Source organism: Symphodus melops, assembly GCF_947650265.1.
Source record: "Symphodus melops genome assembly, chromosome: 21".
Classification (NCBI taxonomy): domain Eukaryota; kingdom Metazoa; phylum Chordata; class Actinopteri; order Labriformes; family Labridae; genus Symphodus; species Symphodus melops.
Window position 1 is genome coordinate 19,647,938 of NC_136711.1, and position 20,288 is coordinate 19,668,225.

General features: G+C 44.7%; 2 protein-coding genes across 4 annotated transcripts; both read left to right on the forward strand.

The window, feature by feature from the left end:
* The first annotated feature begins 26 nt into the window (after nucleotides 1–26).
* On the forward strand, nucleotides 27–11,205 carry map3k14b (mitogen-activated protein kinase kinase kinase 14b). 2 transcript variants are annotated; one of them, XM_079372504.1, is made up of 15 exons: nucleotides 27–212; nucleotides 2,570–2,856; nucleotides 3,459–3,534; nucleotides 3,722–4,511; nucleotides 5,219–5,353; nucleotides 5,473–5,602; nucleotides 5,677–5,805; nucleotides 6,741–6,845; nucleotides 7,108–7,271; nucleotides 7,369–7,519; nucleotides 7,819–8,382; nucleotides 10,082–10,188; nucleotides 10,271–10,385; nucleotides 10,475–10,575; nucleotides 10,689–11,205. In XM_079372504.1, exons 1-15 carry the CDS (start codon nucleotides 28–30, stop codon nucleotides 10,851–10,853), a joined length of 3,204 nt encoding a protein of 1,067 aa, XP_079228630.1. In that variant the 5' UTR covers nucleotide 27; the 3' UTR covers nucleotides 10,854–11,205. The 2 variants fall into 2 exon arrangements, with proteins under 2 accessions (XP_079228630.1, XP_079228631.1); XM_079372505.1 differs by lacking the exons at nucleotides 10,271–10,385; nucleotides 10,475–10,575; nucleotides 10,689–11,205 and adding an exon at nucleotides 8,989–9,094 and having other exon boundaries at nucleotides 10,082–10,154.
* Nucleotides 11,206–11,851: 646 nt separating this feature from the next.
* arf2b (ARF GTPase 2b) lies at nucleotides 11,852–18,267 on the forward strand. Of its 2 annotated transcripts, none has more exons than XM_079372592.1 (5): nucleotides 11,852–11,988; nucleotides 13,741–13,898; nucleotides 14,673–14,783; nucleotides 17,107–17,231; nucleotides 17,315–18,267. In XM_079372592.1, the coding sequence occupies exons 2-5, from the start codon at nucleotides 13,751–13,753 to the stop codon at nucleotides 17,474–17,476; spliced, it is 546 nt and encodes a 181-aa protein (XP_079228718.1). In that variant the 5' UTR covers nucleotides 11,852–11,988; nucleotides 13,741–13,750; the 3' UTR covers nucleotides 17,477–18,267. The 2 variants fall into 2 exon arrangements, with proteins under 2 accessions (XP_079228718.1, XP_079228719.1); XM_079372593.1 differs by lacking the exon at nucleotides 11,852–11,988 and adding an exon at nucleotides 12,123–12,403.
* Nucleotides 18,268–20,288: the final 2,021 nt, after the last annotated feature.

Below are 20,288 nucleotides of genomic sequence, written 5' to 3' on the forward strand. Positions count from 1 at the left end.
TAAGATCTCATAACTCATAACTCACACATGGTCGACCAATCAGCAGAGGCTGCTGGGGGCAGAAAGCCGGTAGGTTACAGACGGTGGCACACACGACATGTAACCAGCAGAGAGGCAGGAAACTTCTTCTTCTGTGTTTCTTCTCCAAGTCTCACCAGAGCGACTTCACCTGAACCTGAGACAGGACGCCCGCCGCAGATCGTCTCCCTCAGGTAACCCGTCCTGATGGTGTCGACTTTCACTTGGATGCAACTTTAATCCACAGCGTCAGTCGGCCTGTTTTACACGGGAGGAGCTCTCTCTATCAGCACAGACAGGAAGTGAAGGTAGAAATGCATCGTGTTGTTTGGAAGATCAGTATGTTGCACATCCTGACAACAATTGGTCCTAAAATAAGCCGTCAGTTTAGTTTGAAGAGGTTAAACTTTATTCTGAAAAGCAGCTGTAGCTCTTTTAGTTTTAATTTGAAGAGGTTGAACTTTATTCTGAAAAGCAGCTGTAGATCTTTTAGTTTTAATTTGAAGAGGTTGAACTTTATTCTGAAAAGCAGCTGTAGATCTTTTAGTTTTAATTTGAAGAGGTTGAACTTTATTCTGAAAAGCAGCTGTAGATCTTTCAGTTTTTAATTTGAAGAGGTTGAACTTTATTCTGAAAAGCAGCTGTAGATCTTTTAGTTTTAATTTGAAGAGGTTGAACTTTATTCTGAAAAGCAGCTGTAGATCTTTTAGTTTTAATTTGAAGAGGTTAAACTTTATTCTGAAAAGCAGCTGTAGATCTTTTAGTTTTAATTTGAAGAGGTTGAACTTTATTCTGAAAAGCAGCTGTAGATATTTCAGTTTTAATTTGAAGAGGTTGAACTTTATTCTGAAAAGCAGCTGTAGATCTTTTAGTTTTAATTTGAAGAGGGCAAAATTTATTCTGAAAAGCAGCTGTAGATCTTTTAGTTTTAATTTGAAGAGGTTAAACTTTATTCTGAAAAGCCGCTGTAGATCTTTTATTTTTAATTTGTCAAACATGTTTCCTGTTGAAGTTTGATGTTTAAAAAACCCCCAGAAAATATTCAATATTGGGTTGCCATGACAACCTCAGTGTGAACTTTAGGACGAGCGTGGGTCAATCTGTGTGTGTGTGTGTGTGTGTGTGTGTGTGTGTGTGTGTGTGTTTTGATCCCTCCAGCGTTAGATGTCAACATGGCGAGTTTTGAGGAAGAGAGACTCAGACAGCTGGCCGGCCTCAGTGGAAAGCACGCGGCTGCTTCTGCGGCTGCGTGCCAAATCTCAGCGTGCTATTTATACTCACCTTTAGCGGGCTGGTGTCCGTTCATTCACGCCCCGCCGACGCAAATGCCATCGCATTAAAATGCTGACCAATAAAACACACTTCCTTTTTTTTTATCAAGAGGATGACTCATATTGAAACACCATCACATCGCAGAGTCTCCGTGGTTCATGAAATAAATAAACCCGATGATGAGCAGCCAATCCTGCTTCTCCAGGATGAATTCTATTGGTTGGATTCATGCAGTATGGTGATCAAACACATTTCAAGAGCTGAATGTTTCTGTTTGGGCGGATGTGACTCAGGTAGTAGAGTTTGCCGTCTTTCAACCAGAAGGTCAAGGGTTCGATCCCCGGCTCCTGCAGCCACGTGTCCGGCGTGGCCTTGGGGTAGAGTCTTCCTTAACGTTGCTCCTGCGTCTTCATCGGTGGCGTATGAATGTGTACGACGGGATAAGTTCCAGCCTCAGCCCTCAGTGTGTGACCTTCAGTCGCTACACAAGGTCAAGTCCATTTACCGATGTTTGAAAGCGCCTTGTTTCCTGTCGCTGGAGGTGACCTTGGCGGAGGAGGGTCACAAGGATCACAAACTGAGTGTGGAAGACAGAGAGACAGATTTAAAGTGTGACGGCAGCAGGATGATTGGTGGAGAGAGGTCGTGGCTGAATCTGATTGGATGATTACTTAAAGAGGGAACGCCCCCAAATCAGCTGATCAGCAGAGCGGGGAGACGGAGAAGAGGAAGGAAGACCTCCGTTAGATAGGCTGATACCTAAAGGGCCACCAGAGGACGAGTCTTTACACTCCGATGTTTGCTCCATCAGTGTGTCCACGTTTATTATAAGTCAAAGCATCTTAACGTGTTCTGGATTTATAAGCAAAATAAAACAAGGAAATTCATAATTCTCAGATGATGAACCCTCATGGAGGGATGCAAAGATTCAAGTTTCCATTTGATGCTTATTAGCGTCTCGTACCAAAGCAAACATGTTAGCATATTAGCATGCTAACTTTAAAGGTTAGCTGAGGGTCGGTGTCCTGTAGCTTCTAGGTTAGCTTGTAGCATCAGTAAACATCCTAAATCTAACAATAATGACGTGAGCAATAAGGTCGTGGTAGATGGATGACAGACTTGCAAATCAAATAAGTCTAACGCGGACCTGAACAGAGAATTAAGCTAGCTGACTTGTCTTGAATTAACGATCATAGAATCAAATTCATTCCTCGAACTCTTTCACAGTTTTCACGTCGTTCATACACATGAGAGTTTTTTTTCCCCTTTTCTCTTCCAGTTGTCACTTGATGCACACCGACAGGGACAGAGACATGGCCATACCGCGCATGTTTAACTCCAACACCCCCTTCATCATCGTCACCGGAGGCTCTGAAATCACGTTTCTTGGCAAAGAGGAGGACTGCTGCGAGGGCTGCGAGGACGAGAAGGACTCGCTGGTCCAGGCCATCGCCCCCCATCTGAGCCGAGTGATGCAGCACGGCACGGCCAAACACGTGGTCACCGAGGGGCGGGGAGAGACCGAGGAGGATCCCTGCTGTGTGTCCATCGTGGCTCAGGCAGAGAGTAAGAGGACAGGACTGTGAGGACTGTGAGGACAGCAGGAACAGAGCTTGATGCATGCATGGAGGATTTTTAGGTCTACTAAGATAAAACTCGCTCTTATCTGCAGGATGTGCACTTAAAATAATGCAAAATGTGTGATTACTTTGAGTGCACTGCAACAAGTCATTATTTGTCTTCAAATCCAATATGGATGAAAAAAGATGCTTTTGATTCCCCATTTGTAGGATTGTAGATTTATTGTTTTTTTATTGGTAGAGAGACGACGTTAGCATGATGTGGTCAGGACTATCTCAGTGATCAGATGATTGTTTAGTGTTCTGGATGCACAGAAAAATGAACCCCACTGTCTCAAGCAAATAAAAATAAAAAAGGGTTATGTTGAGATGAGTTGTTCTCTCAAGATCACGAGACGCAAACGTGTGCGTGCATGTCCGCTTCAGGCTCCTGTAGAACACACGTCTTAATCCTGGACTTGAAAAAAAAAAATATTCTTCCTGAAACAGCGCTCTTATCCTCATGCATCTTTCTGTTTTTATAGGTGAGGGTCTTTGGCAGACTCTGGTGACGGTTTTGCTCTAATTTGTCTCATTTCTGTGTCCCAGGTGAAGACTTTCAGGAGTTCAGCCCCACAAAAACACAGAGCCCTTACTCAAGGTGTCAGTCGCTGAAAAAGCACAGGTAGCCGTCGGTGCAATCCACAGATTCCCTCTCGTGTGTCAGAAATGAAATACTGAGCAAAGGGAACTTCTCAGACTGTCTCATGTGCCTTCAAATTGTCTTTCATATAGTTAGCTTTCAAATAGCTATTTCAAACTGTTTGTTTGCTAGCACATCAAACATGTCACAATCATCCTCTCGTTTGCAGGTTTCTTAGCAGGGAAGCTGCTCCCATGAGTGACTCGGAGGATGAAGATGTCGACGTGGCCGCCAAACTCCCGCACCACCACCTCCAGAGGAAACAGCGCAGGAAGTTGGGGAGACAGATCCAGGAGGTCGGGGAAGAACCTCCGATCATCCGCGGCCTCTGGGTGCAGGAGATCGATTGGCTCAAGTCGGCAGAGCGCGGAACGACGTCAGCGCCCGAGATCATCCCGCCGCCTCCTCAGTTCACCGACTCCTGCCGTCGAGGAGACGAGCGGCTCTGTGCGCGGGAAGGCTGCAGACGTGCAGACGTGTCAGAGGACGTGTCTCCATCGGAGGACACGGAGGACACGTCCACCAGCACCGAACACGGAGCATGCTCGGACTCTGAATCCATCTGCACTCATGAGAGCGAGTCTGACTCGTCCTGCGGCGCGGAGGACGTCGCACACGCCGCAGACAGCTTGAGCTCAAACTTGACCTTTGACCTGGTGAACGTGTCCGGCTTTAACTCTCACTCCCACACTGAGCGCGATTCTGACTCCACAGGGCGTGTGCAAAGCCTGCTGGGAATGTCAGACTCCACAGAGTCGCCCAGCCCTGAGAATATTTCCCAGAATGCCTTTGATTTTGATGACACGAGTGATAGTGACACAGTTTTGGATTTCCTCAGAGGCAGAGTGACACAGATGCCGAAGCTCTCCGTTTCACCTTTCTTTGTGGATTTAATCAAACAGACTCTGAAGGGCTGGAGAGGCAGAAAACCAGGAAATGAAGGGCTTTTATTTGACCATGTAAGACGTTTAGATCTTCTTTTTTTTAATCTACATTGTGCATTGTAAGCCACAGTCACACCTACGATCATTCAGAGTCCCCGAACCAGGAAGTCTTTGGAGTGTGGGAGGAAGCAGGAGAGAACCCACGCATGCACGCTCCACACAGACAGACGGGGATTCAAACCAGGAACTAACCGCTGCACCACCATTCAGCCCACAGATATAATGTGATATCGCCTTTAAAAAAACAAAGAGCATTTAGATGGTTTCAACGCAGTTTAAGATTTTTGAGGCGGCGCCTGGGGTGGCCAATCACATTTTTTTTTAAGGTGGGGCTCATGCCACCCACTGGCCGCCCATCCGAGCACGCCCCTGCGGGTACACACACACACACACACACACACACACACACGTGCAAAGAAAAGCTTCCACAGGGGCCAAACTGAAGGCAAGAATGAAAAAGGGATCGTCACGTTGTTCTAAAAGCAGCGATTCGCTCGCACAGATCTTCATGAGTCAAAATGTTTCGGGGATCGTTTAATACAGTCTGCAGATCCTTTTTTCATTCTTTCTTTCTTTCAAGTAGAAACACAACAGCATCAAATGAACCCTAACCCTCGGTAAATGCCGTCTCCACGGAGTTATTAACCCTTACACTGCTGTGCAGCTTCTCTCAGAGTGGTTCTCATTGATTCTGTCGCTGCGTGTCTTTTTGTCTCCCACAGCAACTTCAGCCCCACAGCTGTCAGTACAGAGAGGGAGAGGAGTACTGTGTTCTTCATCACATACAGAACGGCTCGTACGGTGACGTGTTGTGCGTTCAGGACAAAAAGTCGGGGTTCAAATGTGCTGCCAAAAGGGTGAGCCAAGAAACGATGAGTCACTGATTTAAAAACAAAAAAACAGCACTCTTCTGGTCCCGAGCAGCCAAATGCTGTTTGAGTTACTGAGATGTTTTTGTGCACTTTGTTGATGTCAGATCCCTCTGAGTCACTTCAGCAGCGAGGAGGTGAGCACGTGGAGCGCTCTGAACTCTCCTCGTGTGGTCGAGCTGTTCGGGGCTGTGAGGGAGGGGCTTAATGTGCTGCTCTTCATGGACTTAAAGCCAGGTACAGTTTGAGGTGCGGCGTCACTTAAAGTGCACATAAAACAACAAATAATAGTTTTCTCCAAACCTCCTCAGCGTGTTTGTCTCAGCTGCTAAAAGAGATGGATATGCTCCCTGAAGATTTGGCCCTGCATTACCTTCATCAGACACTGGGGGCGCTAGAACACCTGCACCACAGAAGGGTCCTCCACCTGGATGTCAAAGGTACAACATGTGTGTGTGTGTGTGTGTGTGTGTGTGTGTGTGTGAGGGAGGGAATTCTCCAGTGTTGAGCATCAACAAAATATTTAGTCATAACTCCGTAGTTCCCTTTAGCATCTTTCAATTCTTTGTTTTGGTTTTAAACCCTCGACATTCCCTCTCAGTGTTGTTTCCAGCCGAAGCAGCTCAGATAAACTACTTAACATTACCTGCTATAAAATGGACGTCTGGCTACAGATATCAGATATCAGTATATCAGCCATAACAGAGACGGGAGGTGGTGGAGACCCAAACAGAGCCAGAAGGATGTGAACCCGCGGCTGACAGGGAGAGTTAGTGGCATTGTTGGTTGCAGCTTGTAAACACAACATTCAGACTGGACTCCTCCTCCTGCTTCTCCTCGCCTGCAGGTTATCTCGTGTGTTTACTCAAGACAAGCTACCTGAGAATACCTCGTTTGCATGCAAAACTTTCGCATGCCGAAAATGTTCATTTTGCGTTTCAGAACGAGCGTTCTCCACGTTTCACCTCACTGGGGTTACATTTTCCTGTGACTGATGATTTGATGTTATCCTGGAAGAAAAGGAGCTCAGTGAAGCCTCTGGCTAGTTTTACAGTCAGATAGCATCCTCAGTGTTCGGTAGCTAATCCTGAACTGACACTGTGTAATCCCTGCTGAGAGGTTTGAGGAGGAGGGGTTCATCCAAATTAGGCCCCTTTTTTTTTTTAACTTCAGAGTTTTCTCGGAGCATCAAATGATCCCGTCTAATCCTATCGTGTCGTTTTAAAAAGAGTGTTTTTAAGGATGCTACCTTGTGTCACCTTCAGGCGGCTGTTCAGAGGCTACCCCCCCGACAGCCCCCTGGTTTCTCACTCATCTGTTTCAGGCAGTGAAAACAAGCGGTCTCTCTAAATCCTGTGTGTTGATTTAATTCCAGTTGACAATGTGCTGCTGTCTGCAGACTGCAGGGACACATTCCTCTGTGACTTTGGTCTCTCAGAGACTCTCGATGACAGCGGCTGGAGCAGCAGGGCGTTCAGGGGTGAGTGGTCTAATAAAGTCAGCACAAACTGATTGATGACATTAAAACACCAGGTTACTTGAATACATTCTATAATATAAAGAGAAGACAGCGTTACCCTATTACCCTACAAACACATATACAATGATGACATTTGTCCTTTTTTTACTGAGAGAAATCAGCAGCTTGAGTTGAGCTTGAGAAGCAGTCAAGCACAGGAAGAGATGGTGATGTTATAAAGAGGTAAAAGACAAGAAATTAAATGTAATGAATTGCCATGCAGGCGCTGCCTTCCCAGGTACGGAGAGCCATATGGCCCCCGAGGTGGCACGAGGGGATCGACTGTGTGCCAAAGCTGACGTGTGGAGCAGCTGCTGCATGCTCCTGCACATGCTCAACGGCTGCCAACCGTGGATACGCTACTACTCCCACCCACTTTGTCTGCAGGTGACAATCCTCTTTATTGTCATTGTAAAGCTTCATATTTTTTCACAGTGTAACACATTAAGGTGTTCACACATGTTTTTTTTTTTTTTTTTCTCAGATTGTCAACGAGCCTCCGCCGCTGTGGGAGGTGCCGTCCAACTGCAACAACTTCACAGCCAAAGTGTTCAGAGCCGGACTCCAGAAAGATCCAGACAGACGAGCGTCAGCAAAGGAGCTCAGGAAGAAAACCACCAAGGCCCTCAGAGCTGGTCAGCGTGATACATTTACAAGCATTATTTATTTTATTAATTATTATTGTGCTATGAGATCGATATAAATACACTGTCTGTTCATTCGTGTTGCTCAGTCCATCTTAATATAAAGATCTATCTGAAATGAAGGAGGGCCGAGGGATGATCCCTGCAGAACTCCTCAGCTGATTGAATCATTCAGCCAGCCCTGATTCTTTACAGGAACTATAGACAGACTCATGTGATCAGACAAACTGAGTGTGAATAAATCACTGTAATCTGCAGCTCAGCACACTCTAATAATATTTTCTCCACAGTTGGAGGTCTGAGTCCCTGGTCCATTACGAGTGCCTGTGAGAAGCTGTTTCACTGCAAGAAGCAGAACGAGGAGAAGTCATGCTCTTTGTCAGCTGGGATCCACGCCAACCCAACCAAACCATCAGCAGCTGGGATGTACTGGGTGAGTCCTTGGAGAACCACGGCAGTGGACGAGGACAGCAACGACTCAAAACATGGTGACTCAGACGACGACTTTGCTCCAGACGCGAGAGATTGGGACTCTCAGCCGAAAACACTGCAGGATGATTATGCTGCTGGTGAAGAGGACTGGGACTCCTGCTCGGACTCAGATGAGGATATATACATGGGAGAGGAGGAGTATGATCAGGAAAAGTGGCTGAAGGCTGACGGGGACTATGAGGGGGATTGGGAAGAGGAAGGAGACGAAGAGGAGGAGTACGCTGATGATGAAGATTGGGAGTCTTCTATAACTTCAGAGTACCTCCGTGCTCTCAAAGGCCTTTTCCCTTTGCTGCAAAAAGGCCAAATGACAAACGATGAGTCATGGGGATCAGAGCCGGAGCTGGAATACCTTCGAGATGGTGAGTCATGAAAAACGCTGTGTCATGAAAACTGCTCAGCAGGGGTCAAACAGGATTTGTTTACAAATGTGTTGACCTGCTATACAAGTCTTGAATATCTGTCATGCACCTGGTTCAGCGACATTTCTGTAAAGCCGTTTTCTGACATGCAATCCGGAACATTTGTAGAAAATATTCCGGAGGACTGCCCTGCAAGGAGATAAAATGCTCACATGCAGACAGTCTCTGCTTGTGAATTCTCCTGTTTACATCCTGCTGGGTTCTCACATCAGCTCAGTCGGACTTCCTGTAGAAGCAGTATTACTGGCCTGGATGCAGAAACTCGTGTTTCCACTTTAGAGAGCGCCACTGGTTGACGTTTCGGACTTTCAAGATGAACTGGAACGCACCAAATGTCTGAGTGAGAAATGTGGCTGTTTCAGTGGTTTTGTGGCTTCTGAGTTAGTGTCGAGCTTTTTCTCTTTGCTGCACATTTCAAGATATTTCAAAGGATCGGGATACTTTTTTTTTACTTTTTGTTTTTTAAATAGAAACCATCAGTTTTACTCTTTGAGTCGGTCTGAGGTAGACGAACCAAACTGAGAAAAAATAATGTTGTGTTTTCAGATTTCAGAGAGTTATTGTCAGATTTCCAAAGCTGTGCAGCTCGCTGCTTCTCTCGGCTATATTAGCCACGAGTCTAACAACTGCTGCCGGCTGAGTTGCATTGTGGGTAAAGTATGCACCTTGTTTTGACTCAGAACATACTGTTGAATGAGTGGCTTCATGTATGACTCATCTCAACCGCCAACATAAATCAAACAATGTCATCGTAATGCTGAACCAGTTGAACGCTCTTTCAGTCAAATATTTACATCACAACTGGGAGTTATGGGCTGCTGTATTCATTTCACCAGTCAACACTGGCTGCTTGGTAAGCCCCAGAGGATTTGAAACCACTGTTCTTCTGTCAGATATGTCCCGCGTGTTATGAATAAATTAGGAGGTTAAGAATACAGAAGCTGTAATGTACACCCAGCGGGGACGAACACGCTGTGCATAGTTAGAGTCACAGCCTTTCAAACAAACATGTCACAGGCAAAACTTTAGCAGACATTAAACACTATACTTTATGTCTTTACATATTCAAAGTCAGTCTGTCTCGATGGATCACTGGGAACGTCAAAGATATCGCAAAAGCTGAAAAGACGTTTCTGAAACCAGAAAGATGAAAAGAGAGACATGATGCTCGCTAAAAATGCCTTTAAAACGCATTAAAGGGGGTCAGGAGTTATTTATCCCTTCTCCTCAGGCTTTATCGACTGGGGTGGCACAAACTCGGGCACTGACTTATGCAGGGGTGCCATGGAGTATGTGGCAGACACACAAAAAAAGTCTGTTTGTCTGCAGTCACACAAAAGGAAATGTTTTACATTGAAATAACTAGAACGCTCGCTGCCTGTTGCAACACAGCTCAAGTTACTCATTTTAACAGGATTTAGGGGGGTGATTGATTCAATATGAAGGGAGGTTGCCGGTACCATTCCCTGGATCCACTCCTGTCTCAAACAGCGAGAGTTGTCCATCCAGAAGAGTCTTGATAGGTGCTCACTGATGTCGACATCAATGGGTTTAAGTTTTTAAAATGTTTAAAAAACATCACTGGTTTTGTCCCTTTGAGGGGATGCTGTTAATTTCTGACATGTTTTTCTCTCCCTAGATGTAGCTAAAGGCACCGTAGTCCAGACCCCGTCCCCTGAACCTCGAGATGACCCTCCGTCCTGTTTCAGCTGCTCTGACTCGTCACAGCTGGATGCCTCAGATAAAGTGTGAATCATTCAATGCAGTCACACTGTGGATTCAGTGAAAGAGACTAAATAAAAAAAAAACTGTTTCTTCATTTTGTCAGGATCACTCCTCGGACGATCTGAGTTCTGGAGTCTTCTCCTCCTGTAACAGTCAGACGGACGCGCACATGGAGTGGTTAGCCTCAGCTAACCCGCCCTCCTCGCACTGCTTTGATGGTAAGATGCAGAACTGTGCGCCGCCGTCGTGTTATGCAACGCTTGTTCACGTCTGTGTCCATTATTTACTGCTCTGATGCTCCGTGCAGGTGTTGACATCTGGATCGAGAATGTGCAGGGCGAGTGTCTGAGGATCCGTGAACGTCGGCAGGTCAAAGTGGGACACGTTGCTATTGGAATCAGTGATCAGGTAATGCTACAGGCATACTGTCCGAAATAAACGAGCCGCTCTTTTCAGTCAGTGTCAAGTCTTGATTCTCATCCTCCAGTAATCCACATAATATGATCTAATCCGTCATCCAGGTTTCAGGGAAAGCCTTCACCTTGGAGACCCTGGACAGAAAGACGGTGTCCTTTGAAGAAGAAATCAGAGAGTCGGGTTTGTGGCTGCGCTGCGTTCCTGCTCCTGACAGATGTCAGCGCTGGAGGTGGAGAGTCAAAGACAGCAAACTGGAGCTTCGAGAATGACATGAATATTTGTTTTCTTTATGTTTGTACTTTGCACTAAATTTGGGTAATAAGTTTTCCCTGACTATGTTGATTTTTAACATGTTTATGTAGGCCAGAATGATCTGCTGCTGATATGAAGGAGTTGTTTTTTGTTATGAATCTTTAGTTTTCTTTGAATTTTTATTGTAACACTTCTCTACATGTTTTTTTTTCCCATCTGTGGTCTGGAAACCAGAGTGTGTCATGTTTTCTCTGCTGCTGTTAAATGCTTTGAATGAGAGATGCTGTTGAAAAAATGGAAAATGTGTCATAGTACAATATGTGCCTTGATGACTTTGATACTTGAATGTCAGACATTTTATAAATTAATAAAAAATGACCTCGGAGACAAAGAAGCTGGGTTTTTTTTGCCCACTCGGCTTGTATTTTTTAAATCATTCATTCATACTGTGAGTGGAGTAAGAACACCATTTATCACAAGACACAAAATGATGAAAATCTCTTTATACTGCTGCAGACTATGAACACACTTGAAGCTTGAAATACAAAATGTACAATTATATATAGCATTTCAGTGAAGTGCACTTTTTTTTGTGGAAATATGTTTTTCTATATACTCCAGAGATCTACAGTGAAGTGCTAATTCTCTCAAGAAAGCAGTCTATGGGGGTCTTAATAATTAAAAAAAAAATCCTGATGATAAATAATGTATTTAACAGAAGTTAATTGTTTCATTGTCAGAAGTTAATAGATCCAAAAATAGTGTCAATTCTGGAAAATAGAGACAGATTTTTGTTTTTTCCAATTTTTGGCCAATCAAACATTTCACACCGTGCTGTGAGGAAACTGAAACGTGACGTAACTTGCGTGTAGTTCACTTCCTCGACATTTTGTGCTATGTGCAAACAGGAACCTTCTAACGCTGTGATTGGACAGCGCGTCAGCATGGGCGGTATATTAGTTACACTGTTTGCGTCGTGATTGGATGGCACGCCAGAGAGGGCGGGTTATTAGGGGCACCAGATGTGCTGTAATTGGACCCGAATTGATAGTGGGAAGTGCCCGTACGCCGGTGTCTCCCTGGCTGCGCAAGACGCCATTTTGGAGTGACAGTGAAAGATAACGGAAAGATCGAGAAGCTGTCTTTCTAAAGGTAATATCCGACACAAACGCGATGTTTTTTCACCCTAAAATATCAAATTGTGCTTACTGAGTGTTGTCGCGCGCGGCCGAGTCGTTTCCCGCGGTGCTAAACGTGACGTCACGGTGTTCGCTCTTTACTGTGACGCGGCATTTAGCTAACCGCTAGCAGCGAGCCTACTTCGCTAACGCAGCTCCTGTAACGGACAGATGAAACCTGTCAATGTCGTTTTTTTGTTGTTTTCTTTTCAGAAATACTGAGTTAAAATCAACCCGACTGTCGACGTGATTCACAGTTTTATAACACGAGTCAGCTACCTGTCGCCGAGCGTTGTTAACGGCTGCGCTTCTTTCGACGTTTTTGACGGTTACTCGGAAGCTAACTGATTAGCATGCTAACGAAGCATCCGCCCTAAGTAAAGAAAGCGGTAATCTGCTTCCTGAATCGTTACTTTCCCATCCGAATTAATTCATATTCTTTATTCACTGTTGCGTTTGAATGAATGGGGCTTAACATTAAAACTAGTGTCGGCCTTTTTTTTTTTTCGCTAAGGTCGAGATGTTGTTAGCACGCTAGCGTCTTGTGACAGTAACATTATCCCTGCTGCAGTAAAGTGCACACTGCACAGGATGGAGTTTTTTTCCAGCTGGATCAGGCCCCTTTCTTATCGGCTGAGCCCTTCAGTTTATCCGGGTTAACATCGGAGCAGACTCTGCATACACGATATTTAGCTGTTAAATCAAGATTTCAGCCCAAATATCGACGAGTTAGTAGCTGGGATGTGACTTCCATTGAAGACTGTGTTAGTTATTGTCTAATGTTGTTGGCTGTTTTTGGGCTGCCTGCTAACCTAAAGCCATACACTGTAACCTACATGTTTAATTATTAACTTAACACACGAAATACATAAACTATTGACAGCCATCCAGGCATGTTATATATTTAATATAACAACAAAATAAATACACCTATATGAACAGGATATGTACCATTTAAAATGTGAGTCACCAACAGATCATGAGGCAACAAGATCACATGAGATATCTCCTTATTTTGGATATAAGAATAAAACATTTGGATAAAGAGAGAATATAAACCACAAAATAATCAAAAAGTCAGCTTGACTGATAATAAAAAAGAGCATATGTTTTAATCACAGGACAACATATTAATTCATCTTTTGTGCTGACCAATTTGTCAGGGATTTTCTTGGGGGTGTTAATTAGATTTTAGCTCTTTGACATTAATACAAATGTGGAGACGTATTTGGTAAGATGATGGAAATTGTTATATGGGAAAACGCTAATATGACAGTTCATAATGGATTTGATTTAAAAAAACAAAACAAAAAAATTCTTTGGGGAGGCATCAGTGGCCTAGTGGTTGTTGGTGCACGTGCTATGTGCGAAGGGTTTGGTGCGACATGTGGCTACTTACTTTGCAAAGATTTTTAAAATATGGTCAATAACACTGCCGTTGTAGTTCTTCTGTTTAGTAAAACGCTCACGCTGTATCCGTGTCTATAGAGTTGTTCTGTTGAATCTTCTGTGAATGTGACGAGCTCTTTGAGTTGTCATAATATTACTAGATGAGTCAATTTAAACACAGCCAACCAAGCCTTTAACTGCGCCCTCTTCATTTGGTGATGATGATTTTTGAACATTACATCTTATATTGTTTAGTTAAACTTGCGTGCTGTACATGTGTACACTACAAACGCGACTCTCCTCCTAACCCTGTTTTTCTTCCTCTTCCTCTTCACAGCTTCGTCACCATGGGGAATGTATTCGCAAACTTATTCAAGGGCCTGTTTGGCAAAAAAGAGATGAGGATCCTCATGGTCGGGCTTGATGCTGCTGGAAAAACTACCATCCTATACAAACTCAAACTTGGAGAGATAGTCACCACCATTCCCACCATTGGTATTTATATCTGTATTTTTTGGGGTGGGGGGGGATGGGAGATCAAGATGGATTGAAACTCAGATTAAATGCTGTTTGACTGGTGAATAAAATCGAGTAACATTGGAGCGTATCTGTAATAAAATTAGGCAACACTGACAGTCACTGTATGTGATCATCCAGGCGATTAATCGCTCGGGCCTCGAATGGAGACCTGCCTTTTATTAATCAAAGCATGCAGCGCCACCAGCCTGGGCTTTACGTTGGGATGCGCTTTTATTTGAAGTTCTACGATAATCACAAACTGATAGCAATCACGAGTGACTTAAACACAACTATTAAACAATGTGATCTGTAAATGGAAAACAAAGTAACTGCTGAACAGACACTATGACTATCACTGACGAGTCAGTCAATACTCGGCATATCTGTTGAAATTATTGCAGCTTTGTTTTTCATTGGAAGTCGAGTTAAATGTTGTCTATAATGTGATTTTGATTTCGGAGAGTTCTTGAGGCTCATTCATGATAAAGATCAGGAACTTAGTTATTCAAACAAATAGCTTCAGAGATAAACAATGTGGGACCGATTAGCTCATCCAAAAAAAAAAAAACAGGTTTGATATCTGACCCTGATCTCAAACTCTCATTGAACTAACAGCATGTTTAAGTGAACACAATAGAGCGTACTGTTTGTTTTTCAGTTTTTTTTCACCCGAGAGGTTGACGCACTAGTCAAAACTTGAATTGTTTCTGTCAGCTGGTGACTCATCCGTGTCTCTCCTCTTCTGTCCAGGTTTTAACGTTGAAACTGTAGAATACAAGAACATCAGCTTCACAGTGTGGGACGTGGGCGGTCAGGACAAGATCAGGCCGCTGTGGCGCCACTACTTCCAGAACACTCAAGGTGAGGAGGGGACTTTATCCCAGCTGCTGGTGTCAGTGAATATTAAAGGTCACACATCATGTAAATTACACTTTACCCTCTGTCTTTTACCTGAGCCCTTCCAGAGAGGGGGCGTGGTCAGACACAGCTCATTTACATATTTAAAGCTACAGAAACAGCCTGTTCTGAGCAGGGCTGAAATAGAGGGGTTTATAGACATGATCAAATACAGGATCAGAGTGGATTTACAACAACACACTTCACACACATGATGAAGACGAGCTCTGACACTGATTTACACTGAAGAGGAGGAGATCATGTGACCTTTAACACCAATATGAGGCCTCACTGGTGCATAAGAAGGATCTTAAAGCTCGTCACCCAATGACTCATGCACCATTGTTCAGTCCTCAAAGGGTGTATCGTGTGACTCCTCGACTGTTTCCTGATATTGAATTAATCAGAAAATGCAAAGGACGCTGCAGGATGGCTTTTAGTTACATGTTAGATGTTCATTTGTCTTAAAGTGAGTTCATACCTGCAGAAATCTACCGTTTTTTTTTCTCTTCTTGGATGCAACAGAGGAACATCCAGCTGCAGTAAACATCACTTCCACACACTGAGCGACCAAGTGTGAAATTGAAGTGAGAATCCTTTTTGGTTGCGACGGAAAGATACAGAATTAATAAAATAAAAAAGGCCCAACAGTATCTCGTAAGCAACGAGTCTTATTTCACTTTGAAGGACTTTTTTCCCCCCTGAATGTAAATGTGCTTCATGCTCGTTCTTATATATGTGCAGACTTAGTGACCTGTAAACACCCCAACCCCCCCCCCCCAAACCGCCCAGGTTTTCCTCCGCCGTGGAGGATTTGAGGAGATTTAATTTCTCCTTAAATAAATCTGAGAATGACCAGGTGATCAAAACGATTTAAAAAAGAAAAGAAGTCAGAACATTGTTGAACAGTTGTGAAAACTTCCTCTGATTCAGGCCGGAGAATAAAAAAAAACATGATTAAGAAAGACGCCGTTAATAACCTGCGCTTGGAACCCAAACGCCAAATGTTCTCGCTGCAGTTTCAGAGACGATAAGTGCAGTTAACAATGTTTTGATCTCCGGTAGGTTGGTGACGTCCTGCTCACTGCAGAGAGTCTGTCATTTAGCAGACGAGTCGTGCTGCAGTAACCAGAGCCAAATGTTTACTGCACTGTAAGCGACGAGAAACAGTCGGAGAGTCGACGCACGCCGGTCTGCTCAACGTAAACGAGGACTTTAAATCCGTCCCACATCTTACTGCCATCATTTTTCTTTCATCTCACTTTTCAATTTTGACAACGATAAAAAACCAGAAAGGATAGAAAACCCCGACAGTGATGATCTGCAGAGGTGACGGCTGCCTGTCGCTCGTGTCAAAGCAGGTTTCTCTCGCTGTGATGCAAGTTTTACAACGCAGCGTCGTTTTTGTCACTGTGACTCTTCAGTCGACTTTTCTCGATGCTGCTCTTCATCATTTATAGGAGCGAGTGGCAGCCCTGAGATACGTTGTCAGACGTCATGATTCTGATGTTCACTCTAAATGAGGCCGAGTCCGTCCTGCTGACAACAGCGAGCGTCTTCTTACTTCCACATCTCCGAGCCCCGTGCTGCACAGACGGCAGCGACAGGAGCCGTTTAGAATAACGTCCACTTCCTTGATTGAGCGCGAGAATGCAAACTGCATCGTTTTATCTTCACTATTTCTTTTGCTTCTTGCAGATTTTAACCGAAAGGCTCATCGAGCTATTTTACTGTCGGAGGCCAATCTCCAAAGCTGTAAAAATAAATGACCAGAGTTGTTATGGAGCGCTTCCTGTTAAGCTCGTGATGAGGAAACTCAGCCGACGCTCGCTGCACAGAAAGTGTCCTGTTTACATCTGTGTAACCACGTGACGCCACATTGGGCGTCCCCGCTTTTTTTTTTTTCTTTTAAAGATAATGAAAACCGTCATTGTGACATTTTGTTACCATTTCTTCAAAGACCTGCAGCAAACGGCGGAAACGTTTGGAGGTCGTCTTCTTCTTCTTTTTTGAGTTTTGTGCACTTCGATGCCTCTTGAGTACCGGTGTTATTCGGCGCTCGTATTTAAGAATTTATTCATTTAGACGACTTTCATGTGAGGCTGCGTTCATCCTGCGCCGCAGTCTGAGTGAGACGTTCTGATTTTAGGTCAAAGAGACGGAACGGTTTGTACAGAATGAATTATTTATCAGAGACGCCGCTCTGGAGCTAAACGCTGATAAACCGCAGTGTGTTCCCGTGTAAGTCCTAACGGCGAGCTGTGTTTATGTGTGTGTGTGTGTGCAGGGCTTATCTTCGTGGTGGACAGCAACGACAGGGAGAGAGTGAACGAGGCGAGGGAGGAGCTGTCCAGAATGCTCGCCGAGGACGAGCTCAGAGACGCTGTGCTGCTCGTTTTTGCAAATAAACAGGTGAGCTGCGTCATCAAAACTCAGGTTTCTGTATGTCAGACATCAAACGTGCACGTCGACTGACGTTGTTTTCTCCTCCCCAGGATCTCCCCAACGCCATGAACGCTGCAGAGATCACAGACAAGTTGGGCTTGCACGCCCTCCGCCAGCGCAGCTGGTACATCCAGGCCACCTGCGCCACCAGCGGGGACGGCTTGTACGAGGGCCTGGACTGGCTCTCCAACCAGCTGAAGAACCAGAAATGATCCATTCCACCAGTTTTGATTTTTGTTTGTTGTTTATTTTTTCTGTTTCAACACAGCGGCAGCACCGGATCCAGAACCCCTCGCTCCCATCTAACCTCTCGAACCTCGACCCGAGCTCTTTCTTTCAAGAACTTCCTTCATTCCCTCCTCCCGCTTTCTCCCCTCGTCAGTACTCTTCGGGGCTCTAGCCTGTGCTGCTTGTGTGTGTGCGTGTGGGCGTGCGTGTGTGTGTGCGCGTGTTCCTCGTGTGTTCAGCGAGTGTGTGTGGGTGTGAAGGCGTCTCTGTGTATGTTGGCTGGGATTGGGAGTAACCCTGGCGTGCCTTTTACACACCTCCTGTGGAATCAGCAGTCTGGTTTTCAAGCCCCTCTCTCCATCCACCAAACTCAGCCCCCGCCCCACTCAGCCTGCCCCCACTCCAAGTCTTGCACGGCTCCCCTCCCCCCCACCCCCCCCCGTCCCCCCTCCCCACCCACCCTTACCCTCCAGAGGGAAGCATGGTTTTCATACGGCAAAGAAAGAGCAAGGGTGCACGCTCCCCCCCCCTCTCCCCCCGCGCTCCCCTGTAGTGTGTATCTGTGTTAACTAGAAACGTTCACCTCATGTAGACTGAATGCTAAATGTTCATTTTAACCTTTTTTTTTTCCTTTTTTTTTTTTGATTTTCAAAAACCTCAAACCCACCAGTAAGAGATTCAGCAAATTTGCATCTTAACCTGTATCAGGTCGAAGCAAATCAAAAAAAAAAACTAGAAGAAGAAGAACAGAAAAAAAAAAAAGACACAAAAACAACTTCGTCCATCCTCGTTCATTCTGGTGTCATCTGAAAATCATGCTGTTTGTTTTATTCTTATTATAACGGATTATTCTGACTGAACACTACCTTTGTCCCCCCCCCCCCTCCCCCCCCCCCCCCCATTAAAAAAAAACAAAAAACAACTAAGCGAGACCGTGAAGCACAAGGCAAGCCAACAATCTTTAAAATGAAACCTTTAAAAATTAGAACCTGCGACTGAAACGTTTCACTCCCTGGATTAAATCTGAAACACCTTCAGTATCCAAATCCTCCTGACAGTGTTCCCACTCCTCGGACATCGAAGACGGTTAACGTGACCCCAGGTGTCCCGATACATTCAACAAGCTTCACATGTTATTCCTGTAAGAGATGTTACATGTGTGTTTTTTCTGTAACTAGTTTTAGCATTTCTATTTGTATTTTGACTGCTGAACCAAAATGCATCCGAGCAGTGCGACAAATCCTGTATTCAAGACGTAGAGAGTCCTCCAGGATCTGCTTTGGTTTTCCTTTTTTCTTCCCCTCCCCAAAACGGTTGGCTGTTTTACTCCTTCAGGAAAAAAAGAAAAAAAAAGAAGAAAAAAAAGCATCCACACGTCTAAATAGTTTCTGGTTGGGATGAAGGATTGGCACCAAATATGAAGGCTCTTTAACTGTGAATGGACGAGAGGGAAGCTAAAGTTTTAACGTCTGGGTGTTTACAGGCTGCTACTACGACGCATCACAGCCCTGCATTCTTCACGACTGAAAAAGACGAAACACAGCAGAGCACTCTCGACGTTTTCAGCGGCTCGTCGGCGAGCTGACGGACTCGGTGGTAACGGGCCTTGTCGAGGAGGAGGAGGAGGGGGGGGGGGGGGGGGGGGGGAGGGCGTGCAGTTAACTGGTTGCGTGATTCGGCAGGCGTTCTCAGTGTGGAACCGTGTGGGGGTTAAAGCTGGCACTTCTGTCAAGAATGATTGTAAATCTGTAAGTTCCCCTGTAAACTGTTTCTGTGGGGATTTCCTGAACACATTAATAAACATGATTTGATCCAACGCTCGGTTTCTTTTTGTCTGCGTGTTTTTTTAAGAGCTCGCATTTCAGTTTGTTTGATTTGTGTCATGGTTAAAAAAAAAAAAGAATATTAGAATGACTTTTAGCCATAAGGGGGCGCCAAATGGACAAAGCAAAGGTTCCTCACCAGCTTTAAGCCATGTGTTTATATGATGTGAGGATGAGAGGGGCACACGGTAACCATGGAGACGTGTATAGCTCACTGATATCATGCTGCATTTCTAAAATCATTTTTTGGATTGTTCTAGAAACTCTGCGTCTTTATTTAGTATCAGGAGACAATTATAGTGAGTTTTTCTTATTGTCTCGTGAATTTATTAGCAGTAAGATTTCCCCCCAGAAGCCAAAGGTCGGATTTCAACACAGGCTCTCTCTCTCTGTACATCGGATGTGTGAAATACCCGCTTGGCCACAGGCGCCCCCTACTTCAGTTTACCTGTGACACCCTGATCCCCCTGCAGCACGAAAACAGAACCCGGAGCACAGTTTCAGGATTTTAATCTGAACAGTCCAGCCGAGAAAACGTGATTGTTTGACGTTCAGTGGTGATAAAGTTTAAAGTCGCCACCTTCCGTGAAAACCTGCAGCTGTTGGAGGGTGAAATATTCAATCTAGTTTAGAGAGCGCTGATTGGTTCATGAAATAATTACCTCGGTTTCATGTTTTTCTGAAGCTCCGCAGGTCTGTAAATATTTAACTCGCATTGAATCTCTCTCTCTCTCTCTCTCTCTCTCTCTCTCTCTCCCTGTCTCTCTCTCGCTCTGTCTCTCTCTCTCGCTCTGTCTCTGTCTCTCTCTCGCTCTGTCTCTCTCTCTCTCTCTCTCTCCCTCTCTCTCTCTCTCTCTCTCTCTCTCTCTCTCTCTCTCTCTCTCGTCAGTAAAGATGTATGTTTTACTTTTTATAAAGTCCAGTGGATTAAAGGTAGCCTTCATTTGAACCCGGAAGCTGAATTCAATCATGT